The sequence below is a fragment of the Notechis scutatus genome, chromosome 3, assembly GCF_049901735.1.
Source record: "Notechis scutatus isolate UNSWTSFEM ecotype Mainland chromosome 3, rNotScu1.2, whole genome shotgun sequence".
Taxonomy (NCBI): domain Eukaryota; kingdom Metazoa; phylum Chordata; class Lepidosauria; order Squamata; family Elapidae; genus Notechis; species Notechis scutatus.
This window is the reverse complement of record NC_142011.1, coordinates 116005530-116021383: the sequence shown is the minus strand read 5'-3', so window position 1 is coordinate 116021383 and position 15854 is coordinate 116005530. Positions and strand designations below refer to the sequence as shown.

The following is a 15854-nucleotide window of genomic DNA, read 5'->3' as shown; positions in this document are numbered from 1 at the left end:
AATGATCATCCTTGATAAATCTCACATGTACCTCTCTTGGGAGTTTCTTCTCTCGTAGTTTGTATGAATTTACAATTGGGGTGGCATGCATTCATGTGGTATGGGAAAAATAAAATATATGGTTATTTTCAAAAACATTAGAAATGCTTTATTTTCAGTATGGGAAAGAATTAAAGAGAAACATTATATGAAAATATTGATTTGGCTATACACGATGGAAGCATTAGCTCAACCAAATGTAACTGTTGAATTGGGAAGAATTACAAGATATAAAGATATTCTAAATGAACAAAGGGAATTAAAATTGAAACAAGAACTGGAAAACCAAGGAATCGATTTGGCCTGGTGGCCATTCATCCAAATACAATCAAGATACAAGAAAGATGCAGAAATGTAGGTTCTATAAAGAACCTTTAGAACTAGACCAGATATTTTTGGGGATGGATGACAAATTAATAATATATATATTGTATGTATGCATGTATGTATGTATGTATGTATGTATGTATGTATGTATGTATATATATATATATATATATATCTACTTATTGAATTTTAAAATGGAAGAAGAACAGGTTAAAAAAAACCCCAATGACTGTATGGTCTAAAAATTTTGGGTACACCATAGAATTAGACAAATGGCAAAAACTTTGGGAAAGGAATTATAAATTGACGATGTCAACAGCTTATAAAGATAATTTGTACAAAATGTTTTATAGGTGGCATTTGCCTCCAGCAAGGCTGGCAAAGATGTTTCAAAATGTATCTCCCAAATGTTGGAAATGTAAACAGATACCAGCTTCTTATTATCATGTGGTGGACTTGCCCGAGGGCAAAAAAATACTGGGCAAAAATAAAATAGTGGCTAGAAGGAATGACAAAACAACAAATAGACTTAAAACCAGAAATGTTTTTGTTGGAAATTTTACCGGAAAAATATAACCAAAGAATCACATATTTAATTTTACATGTGACAACAACAGCGAGAATTTGTGCATAAAATTGGAAAAATGAAAATATACCTACAGAGGAAAATGTAATGAATAAAATATTAGATTATATGGAAATGGATAGATTAACTTTGGAGATCAAGGATAAGAAGGACATGGTATACTTTTTAACTTGGGAACTATTTTATCAATGGTTAGAAAATAGAAGCAGAAGTTAGAAAATTAAAATCAAGGAATGAAATAATGAATAAAAATGAAGTAAATGTATAATTAATTAGATTTGGAGGATAATGGTGATAAATGTGATATTCATGAAGTCTGATATTAATTAATTATATGATAAAACCAAATGCTTAAGTAAATAATGGAAACTCTTTAATAAGGATGTGAAGATTATGGTGAATAGATTGAGTGAATAATGGTTATAATTATAATTAATGTGTGTATAAGATTTGTATTTAAAAAAAATTGTACCCAGACAGTACACTGCCATTGTGGATATCGAAATTTTATATATAATTATGGAAATTGCATAATTAAAAATAATAATACAAAGTTCATCCTTGTTTTCATCTGAATCTCTTTAAGTTTATATGAATCCTTATTAAAGTGTGCCAAGAACTGGACATAGGACAAATGAGCTGATTGCAGGTAAAATGGAATTTGAGATTGATCACTTTCAGGAAAATTTGCTGAACTAATAAGTGTTAGTGTCCACAATTTTATTAGCAGACCAGAAAAAAAATTGTCTTCCTGTACCTTTTAGAATAGAGAATGGAGACAAACCTGAAGGATAGTAGAGTTAATTATTTGCTAGAAGGTTGTATTATTGTTATAAGTAAAGCTCTAATAAACATAGTCTATGAAGCAAAGAGACGTACCTTATAGAAAAGACCCTTGGAAATAAATTAGATAAACAATGCAAAGATACCATTAGGCGCAAGGAATCAGAAATGATATGATTATTGTTGCTTGTTTATAGACAGATGTGTCAGAGTAAAGCACTACAAAACTACTAGGGTAAATATTTTATACTTTTAAGAAAGATCCCCCTTCAGCACTTAAAAGGGACTCAAGGCTACTCAGTTGTTTCACTCCTTCCCTCACTTCAGCATCAGATTTCATCACTACAGCGTTCATACATATGACCATCTTGACTCTGTTTATATATTTCTTCTAGTAAAGAAGGATTTACACCTCCAGCTGTGTTTTTTCCTGAATTTTTGCGGAAACAATTTTTACAATCTTTTTAGGAAGACCTCCTGTGATGGAGAACCCACAATTCTGGGAGGCAAGTTGTTCCATTGATTAATTTATTTCACTGTCAGGAATGTTCTCTTTATCCAGATTAGATCGCTCTTTAATGAGCTTCCACCCATTCTTTCTTGTTCTGCCCTCGGTTGCTTGGAGAATAAGTTGACCCGCTCCTCCTGTGACGATCTTTCAAGTACTGGAAGAAAGCTATCATGTCTCCTCAATCCTTCTCTTTGTTAGGCTAGACATACTTTTGTTGTTAGTTGCGAAGTTGTGTCCGATCCATCTCGACCCCATGGACAATGTTCCTCCAGGCCTTCCTGTCCTCCACCATCTCCTGGAGTCCACTTAACCTCAGAAATACATACTTAGACATACTTAGTTTCCTCAACAGTTCATCATATGGTTTAGCTCTAGCTATCATCTTTATTGCTCTGTATACTTTTCTAGATTCTCAGCATTTTTATTTAGTATAGTGATTACAACTGGTATGACCCAGAATGGCAGTGTAGAGCAGTACTATCACTTTTTGTGATCTTGATGCTTTCCCACTGTTGATGTAGCCTAAGACTGCATTCTCACTATTAAACTGTGCCTTGTTGAATAGGGGTCATTGCTCAAGATGCTTCTAAATTATGAGTCTCTTCCCAAATGTTGGCCATTTCTCCCCTCCACCCCAGTTTGGTATTATCTGCAAATTCCATCTCCTCATCTCAATCGTTTATCTTCAAACTGTTGAAGAGCACTGGGCCCTTGAGACAGCCCACTCCATGTTTCCTTCCATGAAGATGTAGTTCCATTAAGGACTACATGCCGAGTGTGATTGGTCAGCCAACTCCAAATCTATCTGGTGATGGTACTTTCTATCCCACATTGTTCTATCTTATCAAGAAATAGGCTGTGGTCTACTTTGTCAAATGTCTTACTGAAGTCTAAGTAAACTATATCCACAACATTTCCTTTATCCACTGATTTAGTCACTTCCATTCACTTTTTCTTCCATCTTACCCTGCATTAGAATCTTGTCCAGAGATTTTAGGTTTTCATACAATGTGTCTGAAGGATAATTTGAACCAAGTCATTTGTGCTAAGTGACAACTCTGGGTTGATTTGTTCAGTGATCCATTTGTTTGTTGGATGTTCATAATATTCTCAGGAGTCTTATGTAGCATCAAAACTTCAAAAGTGTCAATACTTTTCCTATCCTGCTTCTTCAGAGTCCAATGTTCCTTTCCACACAGCATCAAAGGGAATATCATGGCTTGCATGATTCTGATCTTTGTAGATATGGACACATCTGAATATCTTTTCCAAGAGCTTCATGGCTACCCTATCAAGTGCTGGTCTAAGGCTTATTTTTTTGACTGCTTGTTCTTTTATTATTGATGGTTGGTACTAAAAGGCAGAAGCCATCCATCCTTCAATATCTCTATAGTCAGTTCTAAGGCTGGTTGTTGTATCTATTGTCATTAGTTTGGTCTTCATTATATTTTACTTTAGTTCCATTTTTTGCTGTGTTTCCTTGTAGTTGAAGCCTAATGTGACTTGTTGTCTGGAACAAACTGAAATTGTATATTCCATTCCTGAAATTCATTACCCAGAACTGTAAGCAATGTTCTAGATATGATCTGACCAAGGCAGAATAGAACGACACAATAATTTTTTATTTATATTTAGTTACATCATGTTTTTACAAATAACTTAAGGTGGTGAACAGATATAATATAACTATTTCCCCCACAACAACTCTAAATTTCTTCCTGCTGACTTAAATGAGGGGATAGAAGGGGAACTCATCAAATTTGGAGATGACACTAAGCTGGCAGGAATAGACAATACTCCAAAAGATAGGCTCAAGATACAGAAGGATCTTGACAGACCTGAACAGTGGGCCCTATTTAAAAAAATGAAACTCAGTGTAGAGAATAGTAAGATTTTACATTTTGGCAAGAAGAAACAAATGCACAATTATAGAAGAAGCGGTATTTGGCTCAAAAATAGTAACTGCAAGAGGGAACTTGGAGTCCTAGTGGACAATCATTTAAATATGAGCCAGCAGTGTGCTGTTGCTGCCAAAAAGCCAATGCAGTCCTAGGCTACATTAATAGAGGCATGGAATCAAGATCACTTGGTTAATACCACTTTATAATGCCTTGGTAAGACCACACTTGGAGTATTGCATCCAGTTTTGGTTGCCATGATATAAAGAAGATGTTGAGACTCTAGAAAGAGTGCAGAGAAGAGCAACAAAGATAATTAACTGAAGGCTAAAACATGAAGAAGGGTTGCAAGAATGTCTACTTTAATGAAAAGAAAGGACTAGGGTGATATGATAGCAGTGTTCCAATATCTTTAGGGCAGCCACAAAGAAAAGGAGTCAACTTATTCTCCAAAGCATCTGAAGGCAGGCCAAGAAGCAATGGATGGAATCTAACCAAGAAAAGAACCAACCTAAAACTTTTAAGAAGAGATTAGACAACCATTTGTCTGAAATAGTATAGAGTTTCCTGCTTGAGCAGGGTTTTTTTCCCTGTTCATTTTTCCAGCTTGTCAGGGTCCTCTTGATTCTTGATACTGTTTGTGTGATCTGCAAGTTAGGTAATCATATTTTTTAATTTCTTATCCAAGTCACTTGTAAGATGTTCAACAATGTGGAATCTAGAATTGAGCCCTGAGGCATTACACTCATCATGTGGAACCATTGATACATATCTGTTGGATCGCGTTAGCAGAGTCCAACTTTTTTTGACAGGATTTTGCTATATTAACTATTAGAATTCCAAAAGAGACTTTGGCAAATGCATTGGTAAAATCAACATTCACTGTATCCACCTCATTGCCATGATCAATTAAACTGGTCACTTGAATACAAAAAGGTGGTTACAACGGCTTGAAACGGTCTGCTGTTGATGAACTTAGGCTAGCTATTGCAAACCAAATCATTATTTTCTATATGCTCACTTAATCATCTATTCTAGAATTTTGCCCAGTATCAGTGTCAAAGTGACCAGTCTATACTTAACTAGTCCTCTTCTTTTTTGAAGATGAGCCTTTCTCCAGGTCTCTGCCACTGTATCTATCATTCTGACTTCTCAAAGATCACAGAAAGAGCTCCATGATGACATCCACAAGCTCCTTCTAGATTATCACATGTAATTAATTTGCTTTTGGAGGCTTAAACTTGTTTGTGATTGCTAGATGCTCAATAAATTTCTCTTTATTTTTCTTAGGTTGTCACTTAATCCTTATAGCAATTATTCTACATTCATTTATTTGAGCTCTGAGCTCTCCCTCTCACTAGTTGCTGTTTTACCATCCTGTTATAACAGCAGATCCTCCCTTTTCTTTTATGTATTACTGATGTAGACCAAAATTGATTTTTGTTGCTCTTAGTTTTCCTTGGAATCTAAGATCCTTTTAAAATTTTAGTCTGATTTTCTTTTTACAGACTTGGCTACTTGCTAACACACCTACTTGATGATAATGCCAACATTCTATTTTCTACACATGTTCCTTCAGCTCTTATTTCAGTTCAAAGCTTTCTATATATACACAATATTTTTCTACATTACATTTTTTTCTTCTCATGGGAATAATATGCAATTCTATCAACAAAATCTTAATTTTGAGAAGTTTATAAATATCCTGCACCCTTTGACCTGAGGATTTCTTCCCACAATCTCTGGCCTAGTAAATCTCCAAATATGTGGAAATCAAATATCTACTATATGTAAGATATCACTCACTTTTCTCTCTGTTGTGCCTTAACAAAAATAAGATGTAGCCTCTTTTTCCCAGGGTTCCTGTTGCTTTTATCTCCTCAGCCAATTTTCCCATGGTGCTTAGATTCTGATTTAAGATAGCCAATCACCTTGTCAATTTTTTCTTCCATTAGATACTTCTTAATGTTTTGTATCAGTATAGAAACATCATGCTGAAACTTAGCTATTACAGTTCTTAGGGCTGATTCAATGATTAGGGGAAAAAATGATACTGACAGTCAGAGTAATACAGAAATATATGAATTAACTCTAAGCAGTCTATGGAAACATATATCCAGATACGCATACAATAAATACTAAAAGTTTATTTGAAAATTGTCATGATTGCAAAAGGAGACTGCTGCTCCATTTTGAACTTCAGTCACAAGGGGTCGCTGTTTCCTAAGAAAACCCTGTAAGTGAAATTGAAAATACAGAGCCCCTCACTTAAACGGACCGACATTCCTGCTAGCCAGACCCACAAGGGAAATATCGACCAACAGAAAGCTCAACAAGCCAAGATTCAACCTATGAACGCATTACCATCATGGCTGAGGTAGGTGGGCTCTGCTCCTGTCACCTTTAAGTCAAGATATTTAGAGAAAAAGAGAAGAGCTTGCTGGTGTTGTGCCTGTGTCTGCAATGCCTACCTGGCTGAAGGGGCTGCTGCAGCTGTTTCTGCTCCACACCGCCTGGAAAATGGGGAGCGGCCAGCTCCATTATTCTGTGCTGGAGGAATCCCAACATGGCACCTTTGTGGGCCGCATTGCCCAGGATCTGGAGTTGGAAGTGAGAGAGCTGGTGCCTCGGATGTTCCGGATGTTGTCCAAAGGAGAGAAGGACTATTTTGAGGTAAACCTGCAGAATGGGATCTTGTTTGTAAATTCCCTGATAGACCGGGAGGAGCTGTGTGCCAAGAATGCAGACTGTGTCCTTTCTCTGGATATGATTGTGGAGAAACCTCTGAGGTTCTTCCATGTGGAGGTTGAAATAAAAGACATTAATGACAATGCTCCTGTCTTCTCTGTCAGGGAACAGATACTGAGCATAGCAGAATTGATAACTTCTGGGATACGATTTGCCTTAGAGAGAGCCTCTGATGCAGATGTTGGTACTAATGCTTTGTTAACTTACAAGCTGAGCGCAAACAACCATTTTAGTCTTGATTCAGGAAATAATGAAGATGATAGCAAATCTGTAGTTCTTGTACTGAAGGTGCCACTTGACAGAGAGGAGAATCCTGTGCATCATTTAGTATTGACAGCCACTGATGCGGGTGAACCAAAACTCACAGGAACTGTTCAGCTAGTCATCAAAGTGCTGGATGTGAATGACAACCCTCCTGTCTTTAACCAATCTGTTTATAGGGTAAAGTTGCTAGAAAATACAGCTAGTGGGTCATTAGTTATTACTCTGAATGCTACTGACTTAGATGAAGGGATTAATATGGAAATCACTTATTTTTTTAGTAATAAGGTACCTTTACGTGTCACAAAGCTCTTTAGTATAAATTCTGACACTGGGGAAATCAGAGTGATTGGAAAATTGGACTATGAAGATATTAATTGCTATGAACTTCAAATTGTTGCAGAAGATAAAGGCAGTTCTCCATTATCAGGACATTGTGATGTTTTTGTTGATGTATTGGATGTGAATGATAATATTCCAGAAATATTTGTGAATTCTCTCTCTGTGCCATTGCCAGAGGATTCTACTCCAGGAACTGTGGTAGCCATCATCAGTGCTGCTGACAAGGATTCTGGAATCAATGGACAAGTAACCTGTGTCCTACAGCCCTCTGAGCTGCCTTTCAAAATAGAGTCTACCTTCAAGAACTATTACTCCTTGATTGTTGGAGCACTTTTGGACAGGGAGCAGGTGGCTGAATACAGGATGGTTGTGACAGTGGAAGATCAAGGTGTTCCACCACTGTCTTCCAGTCTCACCCTCTTAGTGCCTATCAGTGACATAAATGACAATGCTCCGGCTTTCCCACAGCCCTCCTACACAGTCTTTGTGAAGGAGAACAATCCCCCTGGTGCTCACATCTTCACAATATCTGCCTCGGACCCAGACATAGCTGAGAATGCCCTGATCACTTACTGGATAGATGAGAATCTCTGGCCATTGTCAAGCTACATCTCTGTACATTCGGAGAGTGGAAAGCTCTATGCTTTGCAGTCCTTGGACTATGAGGAGTTGAAACTGCTGGAGTTCCAGGTGAGAGCCAAGGATGCCGGAATGCCCTCCTTGTGTGGCAACACGACTGTTCAAGTCTTTGTGATGGATGAGAATGACAATGCACCTGTTGTGTCAGGATCATCAAAAGAGCACCTGATTCTCCTAACGGTCCCCGTGATGCCTGGGCATATTGTAGGCAAGATTCATGCCTTGGATGCAGATTCTGGATACAATGCGTGGCTAAGCTATGAACTGCTTGAAGAAAGCCATGGTCCTTGGACTGTAGGGCAGTATAGTGGTGAGGTGAGTACCAAATATCCTCTGGATGAGTCAGAAGGAAGCAAAATCCAGAGTGTGCTGGTTCTTGTAAAGGATCATGGGAAGCCTCAACTGTCAGCCACAGCCACCTTGAGTATGTCACTTATGACAAGTGGTCAGACAATCAAAAGGGATGTTAATCTTCAAAGGTCAAGTGAGAGCTTCATGCCCCTGGTGGACTCGATCAACATCTATCTGATCATTGCCATCTGCTCTGTTTCCAGCCTCTTCTTGCTGGCCACTCTCATCTACGTGGCCCTGCGATGCCACTGCAAGGCAAAGGAATCCATGGTTTATGGCCCTGGCATGGCCACCCTGGTGTGTGCCAGTGAAGTGGGCAGCTGGTCCTATTCCAATCGCCACAGCCACATCCTGGCAGGTGTGAGCACAGAGGCTGGTGCCAAGAGTGACCTTATGATTTTCAGTCCCAACATTCCTGTCTTTGCAGATAATGGGGAACTTATCAATGGGGTGGATGTGCCCCCAGATTCAGCTAAAGAGGTGAGTTTGTGGTTTTGGAGTTTTTGATAGTCATTCAAAATTGTATTTCTGTTGTATCCCTTTAGGATCAGTCCTGATATCTATCTTTCTACAGTACGTTAAGAAAATATTCAGATCCCTTTCACTTTTGTCAATTTTGTTATGCTGCAGCCAGATTCTACAGTTGTTGAAATTCATTTTTTACCCCTCATTAATCTATGGTCAGTACCTCAAAATGAATTTTAGAAATGACTGAAATGATTAAAAAGAAAAAAACCCTGAAATATTACATTGGCATAAGTATTCAGACCCTTCACTCCGTACTTTGTTGAAGCACCCTTGGCAGCAATTACAGCCTAGAGTCTTTCTGAGTATGATGCGACAAGCTTTGCACACCTGGATTGGGGGATTTCTGCCATTCTTCCTTGCAAATCTTCACAAGCTCAGTCAGGTTGGATGGTGACCATCGGTGGACAGCTATTTTAAGGTCTCTCCAAGATGTTCAATAGGGTTCAAGTCTGGGCTCTGGCTGGGACACTCTAAGTGACTCCTGTGTTGTCATGGCTGTGTGCTTCGGATCATTAGGAAGTGAACCTTCAGCCCAGTCTGAAGTCCTGAGTCCTGTGCAACAGGTTTTCATTGAGGACATCCCTATACTTTGTTCCATTCCGCTTTTCCTCAACCCTGAGCAGTCTGCCAGACCCTGTGGCTGAAAAACAGCCCACAGAATGATGCTGTCCCCACCATGCTTCACTGTTGGGATGGTATTGGGCAGGTGATGAGCGGTGCTTGGGTTCCTTCAGAAATAATGTTTAGAATTGAGGCCAAACAGTTCAATCTTGGTTTCAACAGACCAGAGGATCTTGTTCCTCACAGTTTGAGGGTCCTTCAGGTGCTTTTTTGCAAACTCCAAGTGGGCTTTCATGTGTTTTGCACTAAGGAGAGACTTCCGTCTAGCCACTCTGCCCTAAAGCCCAGATTGGTGGAGGGCTGCAGTGATGGTGTCCTTTTGGAAATCTGTTCCATCTCCACACAAGATCTTTGGAACTCAGTCACAGTAACCATCAGCTTCCTGGTCATCTCTCTTACTAAGGCTCTTTTGCCCGATTGCTCAGTTTGACCGGGCGATCAGCTCTCGGAAGAGTCCTGGTTGTGCTAAATTTCTTCCATTTGAGAATTATGGAGGCCACTGTGTTCTTAGGAACCTTCAGTGCAGCAGAAATTTTATTGTAGCCTACCCTAGATCTGTACCGTGCCATAATCCTTTGTCTGAGCCCTTTCAGCAGATTTTTTTTGATCTCATGGCTTTTGTTCTGCTACAGTGTGCATTATCAGCTGTGAGCCTTCTATAGAGAGATGTATGCCTTTCCAAATCATGTCCAATCAATTTACTGTAGGTCGACTCCAATCAAGGTGTAGGAACATGTCACAAACGATCAAGGGAAATGGAAGGCACCAGAGTTAAATTTCATGTTGTGCTGCCCAACTCACACTCATACATCAGTGTGGTTTATGGAGGGTTTTATTTGTCTTCTCCCAGCTCTTCTCTTTACCCAGCTTTATAACTGTCCCAATTGAAGCCATCCACGAGCAAGCCTAGATTAATTCCCAGGCAAAGGCTCATTAGTCCATAACACAAACAGCAAGCTGCTCAAACAGTGTGCCCAATAAACAAAAATAAAGCCCCCCCCCAGCAGGTGTGTGATTCTTCCGGTTCTGTCCGGTTCTATAGAACCCCTTGTTCACTTTCTAAGCAGTTTGGAGAACCAGTAGTTAGAAGCAATCTCCGTTTTCCCACCCTTATTACATTCTTGGCAGACAGCCTAGACTTCCTGTCTCTAGAGCTTGTGAGGCTTGGCTTTCTTACAGGGGAAGGGTTGTTTTAAGATTTTTACACTACTGTTGGGAGGAAATACTTCCCTGGACAATCAGCACTTTGAAGAAATAATTGAATAATGAAGCAAAGCTTTAGTGACAGGGAACCAAGATGAATGAGATTCAGCAAGACTTCTTGGCTAGCTAGAAGGATTGACATTCAAATGTGAGTTTACATACCCTTTCTGAGTTTTGGTCTAAAACTGGTTTTTGGTGAAACTTAATTCTGTGCTTGGTGAGGTTTAATCCTGTGTTTATTGATGGGATATTTTTTCCAATTCAGCTTCAACGAGCAACAGCTACTGTTGTGATTTAATTATTTGTATTGTGTTTGAATTTTTTCTTGCCTCATGGTTTCTTTTTTATTTGGAGAGGGGGTCTTCCTTCACTGTTTTAATACTATCTGGCAGTGTCCTTTTGGGGTATACTTCCAGGAGGCAGGATGAAAGCTTGGCACTTATTTTTTTCCTGCCTTTTGGGGGGCATGTGACCTTTCCTTAAATCTGGGTGATTTCCTTCCAATATCTTGTGAGGTGAGTGAGACCAGCTAGTATTTTTAAGTGGTGCAAATGGATCTAAGGATTGCTTTTCCTGTGTGTGCTTTTTCTGGAGAGCTTAAATGACCTCTCTGCTAAAGGGTTTCACTTTATGAGCAAGAGTTGGCTGCTTGATAGTTATCACTGCATTTTAACTATTTTAATTCCTCAAGGTGCTCTGGCACTCTGCCTGATTTGTAACTCCAGCTTAAAAGTATTTTTAATCTAATGATTGGTATTTAGGGCAGCTTTTTGCAAGCAAGGAAACTTTTTGTATTTTTGTACAGGTAATCCTTGACTTACAACAGTTAATTTAGTGACCATTCAAAGTTACAATGGCACTTAAAAAGTGATCTATGACCATTTTTCATACTTATGACTGTTGCAGCATCCCCACTGTCAGAGTGAGAGGCCAGGCGAGAGAAGTGCCCCTTGACATGAGTGATGTCAAGTTGGCCACGCCCACCCAGTCACATGACCACCAAGCCACACCCACCAACTAAGCCACGCCCACAGAACCGGTTGTTAAAAAAACTGAATCCCACCCCTGCCCCCAGGCAAAACTTAAAATACATCCACGTTAATTCATAGGTTATAGTAAACTGCCTATCTGAGAGTCTATTGGTCTGTCAATCTATCTATCTATCTATCTATCTATCTATCTATCTATCTATCTATCTATCTATCTATCATCCATCCATCCATCCATCCATCCATCCATCTCTATCATCTATTTATCTCATTTTACATTGACAATAACAGTCAGTAATACATAAACATGTGAGGTCATAATACATTTGCTAAATCAGGATACTGAGTTGCAAATCTATAAGATTTTTTGTAAGGAAAATTTTTTGGAATGATAATAGTATTCAATGATATGCTCCAAGATCATATTTAATAGTCTGTATGATAGAAATAAATTTGATTCTTCTATTTGTCTAATATTAATTTTATGCGGATTCTAGCAATGTTTGTCGGATGTGGCAACTTTCAGATATTTGGACTTCAAGTCCCAGAATTCTCAGCAACAGGAATTTTTGGAGTTGAAGCCCCTACCCTTTTGAGCTGCAAAGGCTGGGAACTGAAATACTAATCTGTACCTCATAAAGCAGTCAACCAATACATTCTAGAAATCCATTGAGTTTTTCAGGACAATTTTTATCAGGCTAACCTCTTTTAAAAATTAAATAAATTTCCTGTAAATTGATGGGAATAGGTAAATAAGGTTTTCTTGGGAACAGTATAGATATGCTGTGCCATTTGGCCTTTGGTTAAATTTTCTTAGTCTCCAATTTAGCCCATAATAACCGAGATGTCCTCAATCCAAATACTCAAAATATCAAGATGTAACAATTGGAGAACCCATAGGCTTCCAATAGAACATGCATAAAATCTTGAGAGATACAGTTCCAAGACTATCTCCTGATCATCATCACCTTCTAATGACCCCATAATCCCTTGAGGGGTGGAGATTGGGCAACTGAACGGAGCTGAGTGTTTACTGGCCAGATGTCCTTCCTGTCACCAATGTGGAGTTATATTAAGCAGATATATTCTCTATGTGCCCAGAGAGAGAAATATCTGCCTCTACCTAGGATTGAACTCCCAGCTTCTTGCTTGTGAGGTGAGAGCTCCACCTCTAGGCCACTGCACCAATCCAAGACTTTCTCCTGAGGATTGAAGAAAATAAAAAAAATATTCTCAAAAGGTGGATTGAATCATTTCTTAAATAGACGAATCCTTATACACAATGAATTGAAGAGGCTTAAGATCTTGGCTTTCACCAGTTAATTGCTGCAGACATGTAAGTATTGCCTTCATGGTTTGCAAATCTAATTAATTTGTTGTGCCTTTTGTCAAAGTTCATTTATTTGATGGCTACAGAAAGCCAATGTTTGGAAGTAAATCCCAGCATTTGCTCAATCGATCTATTGTTAATATTTTAGTTATGGAAAAAATTACAATGCTTTTTGGTGAAAGTTGGGGCTTCTATTTTAGAAAACTAATATTTATATTTTCCTAAATAAATGTATTAAGACTTCTAGGCATCTGTGAAGGCCAATTTGGGATGCAGAAAAGATAGCAGCATCCTCTGCATAGAATAGAGCCAAAATAGGCTGGTGGATGAGGATAGAAGATGGAAGAGTTAGAAAGAGGCAGGAATATATCACTGGTAACACAATAGAGAAGCAGAAATATATTGCAGCTTAACTTCTTCAAAGATAAAGTGAGCAGACTGTTGCTTATTGCTCCTGCATCTGATTTGCATAAAGGTATTAGCATTTGCATAAAGGTAACAGCATTTTCAGCCTCAACACCCTGATCAAGGACCTAACTAGGAGAAAACCACACTGCCACCAGCAAGGCAAGCTAACTGTAAGGGAACAAACCTCACATTCACGAGCACTGGTGATATTACCTAATTAGGTAATTAAGTAATAAAAGGTTGCAAGCAAACAACCACCTCAAAAAGCAGCAAGGACTGCATAGTTTATCCCTGAGCTATACATATTGTCTCTTCTGTTGGAAGACAGTAGTCAACAGATGAAGCAAGTAACCTCCTTGACAGTCACTCTTGAAAACTGATCAAAAAGCCACTTTCTGGTTGCAGAAGGCAGGATAAAAGAGTTTTTGCCAATCTGGGCTACTTTAAGATGCATAGGTTTCAATTCTAGAATTCTCTAGCCATGGCCTCTTGGAAGGCTTGAATGTTCTTTAGCGAGACTATAAGTCAGAGTTACCTCTCAGATAAAAGTTCAGCAATGTCTTGATGAGGCTGACTATCTGCCTTCAGGATAAAATTAAATGACAGAAGATGGAAGATGGCCACTGTCTATATGGGAATCAATAAAATCTCCATAATAGGCAACAAGTCTTCCTCATATTAACATACAAACATACCCTGGAGCCAAGCCAAATATCACATCCAGGTGGAATAATCACCAGCCTTCAGAGCTAATGCCTTAGTTTTTGAAGCATTGCAGAATAAAATGAGTGGTCTAATAATGTAAAAAGAAAGTGAGATGTTCAAATGTGGAAGAACGGACTAATCACCAAATTCCCTTCTCAAATGAGACTTACTGGATGCTATTATTTCTGAGTTTATTGCACTGGGCTTTCCATTTGGACAGTGAGTGTATTTGTGGGACAGTCAGCAAGATGAGGAGGTTGACTTACTTTGCAAAGCACCTGAATATAGGAGAAGAAGCAATGGATAGAAGATCATCCAGTCAACCTGGAACTAAGGAACAATTTCCTGAAAGTAATAACAATCAATGGAACAATTTGCCCCCCAGAGTTGTGGGTGCTCTATTACTGGAGGTATGCAAGAAAAGATTGGATGGCCATTTGTGCAGGATGCAATAACATCTGCCTTCGGCAGGGGGTTGACCTAGAAGACCTCCAGTAACACCGAACTGGCTAATTGACAAACTGGTTAAATGTGGGCTTGGTGGCCTTGAAACCATTAAACAAGTTGCCAAACAGCAACTCATCAGACTGGAAGCAAATATGAAAGGTTAGAGTGCCATGACCACTACTTGGCAGGAAAATAAGAGCACTCCTGATTTTACATAGTTTAAACGAGTCTCCATTTTTTAAAGATTCATTTAGTATAATATAATATGAAGAAGTGAAAAAATACAGAATCCACTGCTCCAAGGTTCTAAATTTTGAGTATTTCTCCACTGTAAAAGAATAATATCTTTCAATATATCCCATACTTTGTAAATCTATAATTCTTTCTCCATGTAGAAATAACAAAAGATGGTATAATTGAAAATCTGATATCGAAACCATATCAAAAGTAAAGGTAAATGTTTCCCCTGTCCAGTCCACTCTAGGGGCAGTGCTCATCTCCATATCTTAGTTGAGGGAGCCAACATTGTCCAAAGATAATTCCGTGGTCATGTGGCTAGCACTACTCCACGACAAAGGCACATAAACCACTGTTACCTTCCCATGAAGTGGCACCTATCAATCTACTTGCATTTGCATTCTTTCAAAGGACTAAGTGGGCAGGAACTGGGGCAAGTAATGGGAGCTCACCCTGTCATATTAGCGCTTGGTCTCGAACATTGGCTATCATTCAGCGTCTTTAACCACTAAGCCATTGCTCCCCCATGAAACTCTATTACTCTTTTCTCAAAGCCACATAAAATAAAATATGGATTTTAAACCAAAATGCAAAATAGTGTGGCAAGGGTTGGATTTATTTCCAACTTGGAAATAAAATGGAATTTCCTGACAGTGAGAACTAAGTTAAGCAGTGTAACAGTTTTCCTCCTGGAGCTGAGGATGCTTGGAGATATACAGGAAAAGATTTGACATTCCTGAATAAATTCAGAGCACCATACAATGGACAAGAAACAGAAAAGTAACAAGGACAGTATTTCATATTTATTTCTATCTTTTACGTAGCTCTGTGCTTCTGATGTTTTATTATTCCTCATCTTGTTCAAAGTTAGCTTAAATGGTTTGAAGCCAATTCAGTATTC

General features: G+C 38.7%; 2 protein-coding genes across 2 annotated transcripts in view; both read left to right on the top strand.

Annotated features, from left to right (window-relative positions):
* Nucleotides 1-15854, top strand: part of LOC113426383 (protocadherin alpha-5-like) — a 239202-nt gene that overhangs the window by 4437 nt on the left and 218911 nt on the right. The gene's annotated exons all lie outside the window — the stretch shown is intronic.
* On the top strand, nt 6421-10842 carry LOC148131373 (protocadherin alpha-5-like). Its single transcript, XM_087961010.1, has one exon. It carries the CDS (start codon nt 6608-6610, stop codon nt 8990-8992), a length of 2385 nt encoding a protein of 794 aa, XP_087817136.1. The 5' UTR covers nt 6421-6607; the 3' UTR covers nt 8993-10842.

Bases quoted from the DNA above. Each gene is read 5' to 3' on its own strand.
- LOC148131373 (XM_087961010.1), top strand. From the start codon at position 6,608: ATGCCTACCTGGCTGAAGGGGCTGCTGCAGCTGTTTCTGCTCCACACC.